Genomic DNA, 14,819 nt, shown 5'->3' on the forward strand with positions numbered 1-14,819 from the left:
TATATATACCCTTAGATAATTTCAGTCTTTTGCTTTTATGTTTGTATCCAGAAATCACACTGGGTTTCTTTTACATCTTTTTAAAAGATGTAAAAGTGAGAAAATGTCGGGTACCAATGGCTCACGCCTGTAATCCTGGCTACTCAGGAGGCTGAGATCTGAGGATCACGGCAGGAAAGTCCATGAGACTCTTATCTCCAATAAACCACCAGAAAACCTGAAGTGGCACTGTGGCTCAAGCACTGGAGCACTAGCCTTGAGCTGAACAGCTGAGGGACAGCACCCAGGCCCAGAGTTTAAGCCCCAGGACCAACAGAAAAAAAAAGTGAGAGATTTACAGAGATTACTACAATAAATCTGTTAAAACAGTATGTGTAAGATCCAAAATGATCTACACATTCCCTTCTTGGAATTCATGTAAATTTTACAAAAGCAGGAACATATATTCAGGAAAGAATTCAATGAAGCATTCTACTAATAACAAAAGCACAGAGAGTCCAAATATTCACCATGAACGAACTGGTTAAATAAAGAATACAGCCATTCAAATAATCCTATAAAAACTATGAAAAGGTAGAAATCTTTATGAATAATACAAAAATGTATACACTGTGATATAAAGCAGAATTATGAAGAAAGCTCTAGAATCAGACTGAGTTTAAATGTTGGTGTGGTCTACCTAAGAGCTAAGGTATAAAGCTATTCAATCACTTGGAGCCTCAGTTTCCTCACCTATAAATGGAAACAGTACTCATGATGCTTGTAATCTCAGCTTCTTAGAAAATAAATTTAAGAGGACTGCAGTTTGAGACAAGCCCTGGCAAAAGTCAGGAAGACCTTACCACCAAAGATCAAGCCACATATTGTATGTGGTTCATGTCTACAATCTCAGCTACAGGAAAGGTATAGGTAGAGTGATTGAGGAGGAGGTCCAAAGCTGGCTCTCAAGCAAAAGTACAAAACACTATCTGAAAAATAACTAAAGCAAAAGGGCTGAAGGCAGAATCCAAGTAGCAGAACATTTATCTAACTAGTAAGTGCAAGTTTCTGGTACAAGGTCCAGCAATACTGGAGAAAAATAAAAATAAAATAGCAAGCAAGTACTTAGTATTATTCCTAACAATCTCCAAAGAAGCAGCCAATGAATACTAAGATAAAGAATGAGTGAGTAGTTTTGTTTCTTATTTTGTAATGGTTGATTAAGAAATCTTTTGCACCACATGGTAACCATAGTTGTTAATGCTGTATTATAGAAAATCACTAAAAGCAGATTTTAAATGTTTTACAGCAAAAATGTGAGGCCGTGCATATATTAGCTCAATTTAGTCATTCCATGTATTTCAAGACACCATGTGTTCTACACAATAAACATAAAATTTTGATTAATTAAAAATTAATAAAAAAGGGGTATACAATACAAATAATAAAACAGGAAGACTATTACATTCCTGGTAATACTGCAAATTAATATTACTCATCTAAAAGGAACTGTGAAAAAGTATCTGAATTACAGAAGTGCTATATATCTAATTAGCCTAATTCTCAAAGAAATAACTTACTTTGACTCAAATTTTTCAAAAAAGAAATTAAAATTCAGTAAGTTCATTATACAAAGTCAAAGTTACAGACTGTTACATATCAACATGACAATATCATGTCATTAAAATATTCAAATTATACAACATTAAAAATTGAAAATATGGAAGTTGTTTTTTTTATTTTAAATTTAAAAAGAAAAACTAGAAAGTTTATGTTCACAGTTAGGTAAAAACAATATACATTAACACAGAAATCAAAAGGAAGTTTTTACAAAAACTGAAAATAAGCTATGAGTACTTTTCTGAAATACTTATATTAACAATAGTTAGACAGGAAAAAAAAACACACCAAAACTATTCTTTTGAAAGGCCAGGATATGGCAGATAGAATCTAGTCCATCTGATTTTATAGCAGTACTTTGATGTCTATCTTGTTTGCAAAACAATTAGAATGGGGAGGATACTGTTTGGGAAGAGGTATACTGTGAATATTTTGTTACAAGTTCCCTAGAACTGGACAGTGAGTTCTGGGTCACCAGAAACAAAGAGTAACTCATGAAAGAACACACACACACACAGAGTTCTCCTGTACCTTTTTTTTTTCCTTTTAATAGTATCTGAGGCACTATTAAAAAAAAAATCTCTAGAAGAAAAATTTAACTGACATTGAAGTGGTGGACTTAAAATCATGTGTGTACTTTCTTTTCCCTAGTAAGTATGTGTGTGTTTGGGGGTGGGGGTGGGAGGATGGTGATCTGCTCAAATGGACAGCCAGTAAGAAAGACATTTCAGAGAGAAAACCAGCTATAGGAGGATTAGGGAATGTGCTATTTTCTTTTGCATTTGCAAAACAATGGGGATAGAGCAATGCTTTGGTCCAAGTTCACAAGGGATACTCTATTACTTATCTTGAGGATGGTGATAGTGTTTCTGGGTCATTTGAAAAGAAAAGAACCACTTGAGACACATACACGCCTGTGCCTTGCTTCTCTCTACTTCATTTGTACCTAACAGCCCAAATCTGAAGCCACTTTTGTACTCAGTTAACCTTACTCCATTTTGCAAGTTAATTTTTTCAGGCTCTTAAGTGTTAGATCAGAAAGTATTTAGTACTGAACAAAAATAATACTATCATTATATTTTGGCTATAATGAATCATGAAAGCATTTTAAGACAGGCTTTTGGTAAATGACAGGTTGAGCAAATTATAATATAGTCCCATGCTAAGTAGAAAGAAACCACTCCTCCCTTCCCAACCCCCCCCCCAAAAAAAGAAAAATAAGCAACTTGAACTGCCAATCAATTTTTTTGTTGTCCTCTACAGATAACCCAAGTTCTTCAAAAACCACTCCTGGGTCATATCATCAGATACTTAACAAGATTTGAAATGACTTATTGCAAAATACATTTCAATTAAGTTCCTTAAGCTATTTGTTTTATGGGATTTTTGTTTTGTTTTGTTTTGTTTGCCAGTACTAGGGCTTGAACTCAGGGCCTAGGCACAGTCCCCAAGCTTCTTTTGCTCAAGGTCAGCACTCTACCACTTGAACCACAGCGTCACTTCTGGCCTTTCCTGTTTATGTGGCACTGGAGAATAGAACCCAGGGCTTCATGCATGCTAGGCAAGCACTCTACCACTAAGCTACATTCCCAGCCCCCTCAAGCTATTTTGATGTCTTTTTCCCACTCTTCTCATCCCGGAGAAAAATGAATGAGATCCTATCACTGTTGTAAAGCCTGCTTAAAACAAACCAACAGCAAGCCTCAATACAGTAACATAACAGTAATGGATTATGAAATCAATCTCAAGGAAGAACAGTACCTTTTGGGGGGAAGGGGAGGAAATAGTTGTGGGGCTTGAACTTAGGGCTTGAGTGCTGTCTCTGTGCTTTTTCACTCAAGGCTAGCACTCTACCAACTTTGAGCCACAGCACCATTTCTGGTTTCCTGGGGGTTAATTGGAGATAAGTATCAGGGACTCTCCTGACTGGGCTGGACTCAAACTATGATCTCAGCCTCCTGAGTAGCAGGTGTGAGCCACCACTGCCCCAAGCAGTACTTTTAAAGATGTTTCTAAAGCCTATTCTCAGAGTACTTGTTCTAAAAGCACAATCAAAATAAAGTCCAACAGCGACTCATCACACACACCCAATGCTCTTGTTAGAAATGAGGATTCCAGGGTGTTCTTCCACATATAAAAGGTCAGAATTTGGCAAGTACAGCCCAAGAATCTGTATTTTAAAACATTTTCCAGTTATTTATTTAATTTTATTTTGAGGATAGAAAAGGACAGGTAATAGCTGTAATACTTTTGTTTTTATGCTAGAATTTTCTATGCCAATACTGAAGACAAGTTCGCAGGCCAAAAAAGAACCAGAGCAACCAGTCAGCACAAAATCACCACCAAAAACTAGGATTGGGTCCATGCCCTTCCTTGCATTTTCAAGTAAATCTTAAGATTTAACACATTCTAAAGTTTGTAAAGCATTTCCTTAATCTTTTCTAATCATAAATATTTACTTCTGTTTCTTTTGGAAACCTTCAACCATATACATGTTCTGGGCCTTTATAACCCAGACTTACCCCATTTCTTTTGTTTGTTTGTTTGTTTTGGGGGGGAGTTTGGTTGTTGGTTTGTTTGGGGTCTTTTTGGTCAGTCATGGGGCTTGAACTCTGGGCCTGTGCACTGTTCTGAGCTCTTCAGCTCAAGGCTAGCACTCTACCACTTGAGCCACAGTGCCACTTCTGGCCTTTTCTGTTTACGTGGTGCTGAGGAATCAAACCCAGGGCCTCGTGTGCGAGGCATGCACTCTACCACTGAGCCACCTTCTCAGCCCAACTAACTCCATTTCTAAAACCTCAGATATAGTTTTCCCTAAACCATCCAAGCTTTCCTTAGACTATTTTTTTTGTCCTCATTATGGTATTCAGTTTCCTGTTACATCTCTACTCTCAATGGTACTGCTCCTGCCCTACCTTAGGAATACAAGACCTCATTACTACTTAAATAACTCTATTACCCTCACTTTTTGATAGTATGATTATCATTCTTGCTACCAATTTTTTACTGTTTCAATATGTGTGTAACTTCTCTTGGTTTCTTTCCAAGATATTGTACATGATGTAGTAAAATCTGGATGTGCCCCCAACCTAACAGTAAAAGTTTGTGGTTTTGTGCCATTTTATACTTGTGGGTTAACTGAACATAGTTATGAAGAGTAACTGTTCTAAGAGTAACTATTATAGACCTACCTCCGGTATTTTAGAATGTCTAACCCAAATCTATTGTTGTCCTATTACCATTCAGATGTCAACACTCATTAAAATTGCTTTACAGAAACAGTAATTTTGATGTACTATCTAGAGGTAGGTCACTGAATATGCATGTTTCACAAGGAAGAGAAAAACAGTTCATATCTATCCCTTTCCCTATGATCTTTTCAATAAAACAAGAAATAATGAAAGAGGCCCACTTAATTGCAGCTTTGCTCATTACCTAAGGGGACCATTCACTACATTCCTACAAGTACTGTAATATGGTCCTTCTTGTAAAGGTTACTTAGGTGAGTTTCACTCTAATTAATTCTGTCTATTAACAAGTCAAATTCCCCTTTAAGAGCATCTAATTTTCTCCTTTAAGTCAATGACGCCTAGACCACAATTAAATCTTTTTTTTTTCCCAAAAACACACTAAGCTTCATATAGCCATGTGAATTCTTCTTTTGATTATGGAAAAAATAATGAAAGATAGATATAGGGGAGGAAAATCTGTTACGGTGACCATTTAGTATTAATTAATTTTAGGAAAAAATAATGTACTGACTAAAATTGCAGACTACCATGTGTGGTGGTCTACATCCATCATCTCAGGACTTGGGTGGACAGTTTTAAATCACTTCCACCAAAATATAAAATTAAATATAGAATATACCTATTTCATTAAGATATAGTATTAAAATTAAATTTTCTAGTATGAAGTTCAAATATTACATAAATATCTGTACTTACCTTAAATTTTCATTAAATCTTACTGTAGCTGCACAGTGGAATATAATATTGGTAGAATCTATGATGGCCTCTTTATCTTCTTCACTAAGAGCCAGTTTAGGTTGGGTGAGTTCACTGTTGATTGCTATAATTTTATCTCTAAAATCTGAATTTTCATCTCTCAATCTGTCAAAGAGCTTTCAAAGAAGAAAAGTACATTTTTGGAATATTGTTTTTCCACTTTCTAACATACATTACATATCCTCTCCTCTTTTACCTACCAAGAACTACTATTTAAAAAAAAAAACAACTTACCAAAATACAATTCCTAAGTGCTTTTCTTAGAAAAAACACCCATTATCCAAACTTTATAGATATGGAATTTTGAGACTCAAGGATCTCAGGCAATGTGCCACCAAGCCAGTTGACTGCAAATCAATATGAACTATACGGGCCTTGAGTAATTATATTATTCCTCAAAACAGACATCATTGTAGACATTAGGATAAACTTTTAAAATGTTCACTCAGATTTCTAAATTCCAAACCTTAATTTATCACTTTATGTAATACTTACTTTGCTTTTATTCTCCAAAGTACATCTACATACATATCTTTAGTATCTATCTTCCCTCTAACATTCCTCACTATTTCACTCTTCACTGGGTCCTTCTTAAATAGAAAAAGATTTAACTAAATATTTAAGGAAACAAGGAAATGAACTTTCCCTCAAGTTTAGATGTTGGTGGTAAAAAGTATATGAGTGCCTGGACAATGACAATTCAGTGTTATAAGATATAAAAAGAGGACTAACACATAGCAGTTAACTAACTTAATACTTATTAAACGGAATAGGAAAAATTAGTCATCCAGCTTAAGAACACTACATATAGGCTGTTCTCAGAAGAAACATTCAAGCTGAGATCTGGTGAGGGAAAAGGGGCCTTGAGATTATATAGTAAGAGGCAACAACACCTGGACTTGACCAATTACTGGATTAGAAGGATAAGAAATGCAGAAAATTGTGTTAGCGCAGGAAGTACACCTATTTTGCTAAGTAAATTATCATATATCAGAGAACCTGGCAAGGCAGTCTTTATAAATATTTGTTAAGTGAATAAATTCACTAGATTGGAAACACTGTAAAAAAGTCAGTACAGTTTTGAAGATACAAGTTCAGTCTTAGAAATGGTTGAGTTGGTTCATATAGTACCTATATGAAACCTCAGAAAAAAGGACTAAGTAGAAATGATTGGCTTCCCAAAGTAGAATAAACTTCCTTATTCCCTTTTAGTTGTGAAATCAAAGCCACTTGGGGGGAAAGAAAAGCAATAAGCAAAGCACATAGCTCCTTGACTTAGCTGAAGATGAAAACCAAACACCTGGTGGGATGTGAGAAAATACTATACTTAATATCGATGGTGACAAGATGGTGGTGTTTGGCCACTCTGCGAAGTGACATGAGAAACTATATCTTGCACTTGGTCCTTGGGCCACAAATGAAGATGTGTGAGCAATTAAAAAAAAAAAAAAGAAAGAAATGATTGACTTTGTAGGTCTGGAATTCTGAGGGGAGAGAGAAAGACAGACCAACATAGATGGTACCAATCACAGAGTAGAAGAGATCATCCAGATAGCAACAGCAATGAAAACCTAAGATTGAAACTAGCTATTTTCAAGGACTCTAGCATGGGGCCACAAGCCTCTAATCCCAGCTATGTATGTAGTGGTTTAAGGATAGCCTGGGTAAAAAGGTTAGAAAGACCTTATCTCAAAAGATCAGGCTGGGGTAATATATGCTTATAATTCCAGAGGCTAGAGACAAATCAGGAGGTTCAAGACTAGATCAGGAAAAAAGTTATGTAAGACTCCATTTCAACAAATAAGCAGTGCATGATAGTGTTGTGTCTGACATCCCACTAGTCAGAAGATAGAGGTTGGAGAATCCTAGCTCAAAGATGGCTTCCAGAAAAAGCAGGAGAGACTATCCCTGAAAAATAAACTGAGTAAAAGGGCTGAAGGTATGGTTCAAGTGGCAAAGTACTTGCCTCATGAGTTCAAATCTAACTTAAAGGCCAACCATTCAACTCACATAAAACAAAGCAGGTTTTGTAAGCACCTCACTGGACCTAGTAAGAAGAGATCAAGGCCTAGGATAGAAACACAGTGGGTTTTTTGTAAGTACTACTTGAGCTTAGAGCTTTCTAATTCAAGCTTACAGTCAATGAATGTCAGATGAATGCACTCATTTTGAGAGAATTTACAAGCAAGCATATTTTAATGTTAAGATAATTTTATTCTAGCTTATTTTGTTTTTCTTATCAGCTTTTCTAAAGGTATGAAATGTGCTATTTTATATAACCTCTTTGTCATCTGTGAAAAGGGAGTAATGTCTTCTTTACCCCCAATACTGTTATGAGGAGCAATTCTGGTTCTTAGAAATTTTGAAACAAATCAAACATAATTTCACATACAACAGGTGGTTCAAAACTACCTAATTATTACCTGAAGACGACTATCCAGTAATAACAAATAACCTACTTAAATATTCTAAAACCATACTTTAAATGTTTTTAAGCAAAAGGTTATTAAAACTTATTAGAAAATGTTTCCCATTATAGCTTTTTTTCCTACTGATTTGTAAATTGTATCCAATTTATTGCCATCTTTTAACAATTTAGCTACAATGTTTTTCAATAATGATTTTAGGATACTGGAGAAATAAAACCAAGCTGGTGATGTTTACCATAATCACATGCACAAGCACCTGCTTTTTACTCCTGCCAATGATCATTTTCCACACTTACCTTGCTACTAAGGATCTCTTCTACCCGCTCCTGGGGTGTCTGTCCAGCTTTCTGCCTCACCAAAACGTATACTGAATTCACCTTAGGACAAGACCTCAGTAACTTTTCCAAAAGCACCTTTCCTAGGAAACCAGTAGCTCCTGTGAGGAGGACATTCTTGCCTTCATAGTATTCTGGAATTGAAACCATTTTGACCTTAAGAGAAACAAGACAACTTCACATTAGTTAAAGGATTTATGTTCAATCTCACAAAAAGAAAAAAATCTCGTTAGTCACATATTTTAAAAGAATGACATAAGTCAAGATTGACTATTAGCAAGATAGGACTCTGACCTCTGATTCATTGTAGTACAGTGCTAAGAAAGAAGAAACTGCAGCTTATTCTAACCTTGTTTATCTCATGGGTTACCTTGGACAAGTCACCTTTTCTGGGCCAATGTTTCTTTAATGTACTAAATGTTGTCAAAAATGCCTTCTAACAATAAGAATCCAAATCTTTATTCAATCTCAGTTAAGCCCTAAAAACAATGGAATGGTGTTCTTCTCTTCCCTAAGGAATTTAGAACAGAATAACACTGAATAGAAATCAGCAGTAAGACTCAATTGTCTGGCTAGTATACCCTGGAGGTGTTATGTATACCTATGATTATCAGTTGACACTAGAAGAGATAACATCAAGTCCTTTCTCCTATATGTTTATTGGTGACAATAAATCCAAAATGGTATTTTATTTCTCTTCTGTAAAAAAAGGCATAATACATAGGCTAACTTAACCTTCCAATCCAAATCCCACTGAAACAGTAGAAAGGATCCACTAACAAAATAAATGAACAGCCATGACAAATGGGGTGGGGGAGAGAGGCAGGATACATGCAGTTAGCCAAAAATTAAGTGCTTGTTAACAGTATAAGCTGCTATACTTATACAACAGAATATCTGGAAACAATGAAAATGAAGGAACTATTGCTGCATACAACATATCTCACAAAAAGAAGACTGGACCATCATCTGACTATCCAAAGCAAAAATCTCTCCCACCTAGCCTCTGGGAGGAGTTGATGACCCATAATCTTCTTGTTTTTCCACCAAAAAACTTTACTGGCACTAAATATTTTTAAAACCCAGTTTCTAGGGGTTAATGACACACTATTCCAGTTTCTTGGGAAATCCTTCCTTGCAGACTCCAATCAAAGTCTGAGGGCTTGGGACTCTCAGGGCAGCATTCTTTCTTGAGATGCCTGCCAAGGGTCCCCTCTCAAGTGTGTACTTTCACTTTGTTCTGTAGTAATAAACCTGTTCCTGTTAAGTCAAAAACAAAACAAATTAAAAACCAAATAGGTTGACCATATGTCCTGCTCTGCTTAGAACTAGATTGAGTTATGGCCAGTATGATGGTAAATGCTTATATTTCCAGCACTCAAACTTAATTTTTTTTTCTTTTTTGGTACTGGGGATCGAACCCAGGACGTTGCACTTGCTAGGCAAGTGCTTTGCCACTGAGCTACATCCCAGCCCTTCAAACTTAATTTTTAATAGAGTCCTCTTTTCACAAAAAAATGTCTCAATTACAAGAGTACTCTAGTTGTAAACTGCTTCAGGTTTGGGACACTTCATGACTTCAATAACTGAAGGCCTAATTAGAGCTACATAATATTAAAGTTAAAATGCTAATAACTTCATATGAAAGATATGAAAACTAATTCTATAATACAAGTAAAATCTGATAGCTATTAATGAAAATTACATACTAGATTTGTTTGTTATAGCTAACTTCCTGAGCATTTTCTTTGTTGTTGTTGCTGTCAGTCATGGGACTTGAACTCAGAGCCTGGGCACTGTCCTTGAGCTTTTTCACTCAATGTTAGTACTCTACCACTTTTGAGCTACAATGCCACTTCTAGTTTTTGAGTGGCTAATTGGAGATAAGAGTCTCACAGGGACTTTCATGCCCAGGCTGGCTTTGAACAGTGATCCTCAGGATCTCCATCTTCTGAAAAGCTAGGATTACAGGCATAAGCCATCGGTGTCCAGCTTCCTGAACATTTTCTGGTATGAATTTTTTACAACATATATTAAGCACAAATGAGTTACCATACTTCATGAGTGGAAATAGCGTTCTTATAAAAGGGACTCTAAGCCAGGGTAGCGGCTCACATCTATAATCCTAGTTACTCAGGATGCTGAGATCTTGAAATTTGTAGTACAAGGCCAACCCAGGCAGGAAAGTCCATGAGACTCTCATCTCCAGTAACCATCAGAAAACCAAAAGTAGAGCTGTGGCTCAAAGTGGTAGAGCCCTAGCCTTAAGCAAAAAAAGCTCAAGGACCATGCCTAGGTCCTGAGTTCAAGCCCCAGGACAACCAAATAATAATAGTAATCAGTGATAACTTCAGCTGAACAGACATAGACCAAGCAATATGACAGACAGGTGCTGACACAACATCATTCATGATACCAGCAGTAAATGAGATGAAGTTCTATAGGTGCATCAATAATCTCATTCATGAATGTATTAACATGCTAACAGAACATGTACAATATACAACAAACATTCAAACTATCATCAGAATTAGAACAGCTAGAAAGATACTGTTCTACACAGAAAACAAATCTCATCTCAGTACTGGATCAGGTTCTGCCAATACATAAACTGCTTCCTGATAAATAAGGTATGCTTGGTTGAAACAAACTTTCTAGCTTACTTAGTTAATAGCAAAACATAAACCTTAGGGCTGAACCTAGGTCAGAGTTGGACCCATAATTCCTTCATCTCCAAAGTACATAGATCCATACACCTCTATCTCAGAGCATTTGTGTGAGAATTAAGTGTCACAAATATGCTAAAAACAAAAACAAGATTAGTTGGTTGCTGGTGGCTCAGCACCTATAATCCTAGCAACTCAGGAGGCTGAGATTTGAGAATTGCAGATCAAAACCAGCCAGGCAGAAATATCCCCATGAGATTCTTAACCACTTAGAAACTGGAAGTGGACTGTGGTTCTAAGTGGTTGAGTACTAGCCTTGAGCAAAAGAGCTCAGGGAAGCCCTACACTAACAAAAAACAAAAAACAAAACTCTCAAAACTAGAAACATGATTACAATGCCATACTCATTTTCACTTTATACCTGTGACAGTGTGATCCTCAGCAAATGGTATAATCCGCAATATTTCCAAAATAGTCTGAAAAAAAAATGTCTCCCTCCTTCCCTCTCTATTTTCCTGATAAAAGTTTTCTTTCTTAGCCAAGAATTATTTAGGCTCAAAAAATAAAATATTACCCAAGTAGGATCAAAAGCTATTTTGTCTCTGGATTGACATACACACATACTCTTACTGACTGTAAGTCTTCAAATTTACTTATCAGTATTATGAGAAATACCTAACCATTACCTAAGTTAGAAACTCAGGTTTTATCGTCACAGAGCAATTTTAGAGGTACAACATATGCATGAATTCCCTGTAACCACTGTTGTTCTTAAACTTGTAGTCAATAATACAGAGCAACTAGAGACATCATAATGTTACTAACACAATAGAAATGTATGTAATCATTTACAAAAACTATTTATTTCTGCTTGGGAATACAAGATACAAACATACATAGACATAAGTAGAAATGTCATGATAAAATCTCCCCCATATCAAATATATTGGCACCAAAATTTCAAGGAAGTATTATTTGCAACATTCTAAAAGTGGAAAAGTATCAACAACCCATCAGCTGTATAACATATAAATTCTACACAATAATGAACTTAAAAGAGGTCTCAAATATTAGCTAAAGAACCCAGATATAAAGGTATATTTATTTTTATTATAATATTTAATATTATACCTCACACTTTACCCTACTGAAGAGCTAGGATTATAGGGGTGAGCCAACAAGAAGTTTATTTATTTATTTAGTTAGTTAGTTAGTTAGTTGGTTATGGGGCTTGAACTCTGGGCCTGGGCACTGGCCCTCAGCTCTTCAGCTCAAGGATAGCACTCTACCACTTGAGCCACAGAGCCACTTCTAACTTTCTGAGTGGTTATTGGAGAAAAGAGTTTCACGGACTTTCCTGCCTGGGCTGGCTTTGAACCATGATCCTCAGACTCACCCTTCTGAGTAGCTAGGATTACAGGCATGAGCCACCGGCACCCGGCAAGAAGTTTATTTTTTAAAGATGTTATTTCCTACATTAAAAAGTGCTATATCTTAATGCCCTTTCCTGAACCCATTATTTATAGTCTTATAAGAAGCAATCCAATTTTTACTCCTTTTTTATTAGTGTTTATTAACTGAACAAAAGGATTTCACTGATATTTCCATACATGCACATAATATACTTTTTTCACTACAAATTTACTTATTAGTATTGTGAGAAACACCTAATTATCACCAACAAATAAATATATAAAATTGTAAACATTTTATACTTCATAAAATGATCTAAAATAATGCATATTTATATAAGACTATTTGTTCAGGTGCACAGTAGAGAATGATTTTATAATTTCACGTAGGTTATTCAAATGTTTTCATTTCAATGTATATAAAAATATTCCCAATGTATAGAAGAAACTGGATTTACTAATGATTGTACATGTTATCTATTTGAAAAACATGTGAAGTAGATATGGATTCCCATTATTACTTTCTTATTCTATCTCCCCCCCCTTTTAAAGTAAAAGGAGGGATTAAAAAGACAAAAACAAAGAACAACCAAAAGTATTTGAAAGTACAAATTTTTCTCTCAATTAACCATTCTTTACTACCTGTCTTAACAACTCACTTTCAGCCTTACTTAGAAAAAAAAATTGACAAATAAGACAAAATTGTAGTAAGTGTACTCCTTCTGCTAATCTTGCAAATGTATTCTATTTCCTCATTAGATTACAAATATTTTAGATTAAAAGCCATATAGTTACTTATATATAAAAGTATTAATGAATAAGCTTTGAGTTTTCTTAGTGAAGTTTGACAGGTTTCCCTCCTTGGAATAATGTTGAGATTGACATGGGATGTACTTCTCTTCTATGTCCTGAGGGACTGCTTCCTTAGCAATGTTTTCCATGTTCATAAAGCAGTCAAGTGCCCAGAACTACCCAATATAGTACTGTAGTCAAGTGAAGACTGGTGATCTATATGTAGCTTTCTATATTGTGATTTACTACACACAATAACTGAGGAAAGATCTTTATTTTTTTCTATTTCGATGCATACTATTTAATATGATCACAGGTCAACAAAGGATCTTTATAAAGACTCAGTTTCACGTTTTAGCTGCTTTAAATTTATTTAGAGAATCTAAGCACTGAATATGAAAGTCTCAAATTGGGTATCTAGTCATTCAATCTAGCTTTCTATAAATGTTGACTACCTATAGCTATTCCTAAAAGTAGCTTCTATTGTTTTCTTTTTATTAATACTAGCTCCTCTACATCTTTAGCATGAGAACGAATTCATAGCCAAAGCCCATTTCATGGACATTATAAGGTCAACAAATGATCAAAGAATAAAATATTTTGCCTATCTTGTAAACTTTTATTTAACTTTTTATTTAACACAGCCACATGCAATTCTGCTGTCATTGATTCTCTAATTCTGTTTATCTTATTCTATACCTCAGCTGGAAAACTACTTGGCAGGAACACTGAAGAGAATTGAAACAGTAGAAAATTAAGCTAAATGATTTCTTACTGCCCCTTAGAGGCATGACTTAAATAAAAGAAAAATAACTTGAAATACCTTTCTAAAGAGAAGATTAAGGCCATGATATTCTAAACTAGAAGTTGGCAAAGGTTTCTGAAAATGTCTGAATAGTAAACATTCTTAATTTTGTGGGCTTTTCTCAGTACCAACTTCTCAACTCTACTATTATAGCATAAAGGCAGTTTCTGTGGTTCTAAAATGTTTGGCCCTATCAAAATTCCTGCTAAAGTTAAATCCCCATGGTGAGTTACTGAGTAGAAAGTAATCTACTATGCTTAGAGGTGGGGACTTCAGGAACTGAGGATTAGAGTCATCAAGGGAGAAACCCCATGATTGATTAAGACAGAAAGATATTGGAGGATAAGAAATTCACATACACTTCCTGTCTCTTGTTAGGTGATGGCTTGCACTGTATCACCTTGAGACTCTGCCTACAGAAGACCATCACCAGATGCAGTCCCTTGAGCCTTACAACTGTGAGATAAATAGTTCCTTTATGAAGTCACCCAGTGTGAATTTACAATAACATTTCATTTATAATATAATTTCATTTATAATAACACAAACAGACTAACATAGGGACCACAGACAACAAATGGGCATGGCTATGTTCCAATAAAACTTTAAATACAGGGGCTGGGAAGGTGGCTCAGTGGTAGAGCGCTTGCCTTGCATGCCTGAGGCCCTGGGTTTTATTCCTCAGTACCACATAACAAAAAGAAAAAAGCCGGGAGTGGCGCTGTGGCTCAAGTGGTAGAGCACTAGCCTTGAGCTGGAGAGCTGAGGGTCAGC

At 35.6% G+C, this 14,819-nt stretch overlaps 1 protein-coding gene across 3 annotated transcripts in view; it reads right to left on the reverse strand.

Annotated features, from left to right (window-relative positions):
* The window catches only part of LOC138834096 (fatty acyl-CoA reductase 1), a 53,248-nt gene that overhangs the window by 21,338 nt on the left and 17,091 nt on the right, over positions 1-14,819 (reverse strand). For all 3 annotated transcript variants that reach the window (XM_070032852.1, XM_070032853.1, XM_070032851.1), the window contains exons 3-4: positions 8,332-8,526; positions 5,547-5,722 (exon numbers count right to left, since the gene is read on the reverse strand). In XM_070032852.1, the coding sequence (XP_069888953.1) occupies positions 5,547-5,722; positions 8,332-8,520 (365 nt within the window). In that variant the 5' untranslated portion in view covers positions 8,521-8,526. The remainder of the gene's footprint in view (positions 1-5,546; positions 5,723-8,331; positions 8,527-14,819) is intronic.

The sequence above is a fragment of the Dipodomys merriami genome, unplaced genomic scaffold (genome assembly GCF_024711535.1).
Source record: "Dipodomys merriami isolate MVZ:Mamm:240054 unplaced genomic scaffold, mDipMer1.0.p SCAF_21, whole genome shotgun sequence".
NCBI lineage: Eukaryota > Metazoa > Chordata > Mammalia > Rodentia > Heteromyidae > Dipodomys > Dipodomys merriami.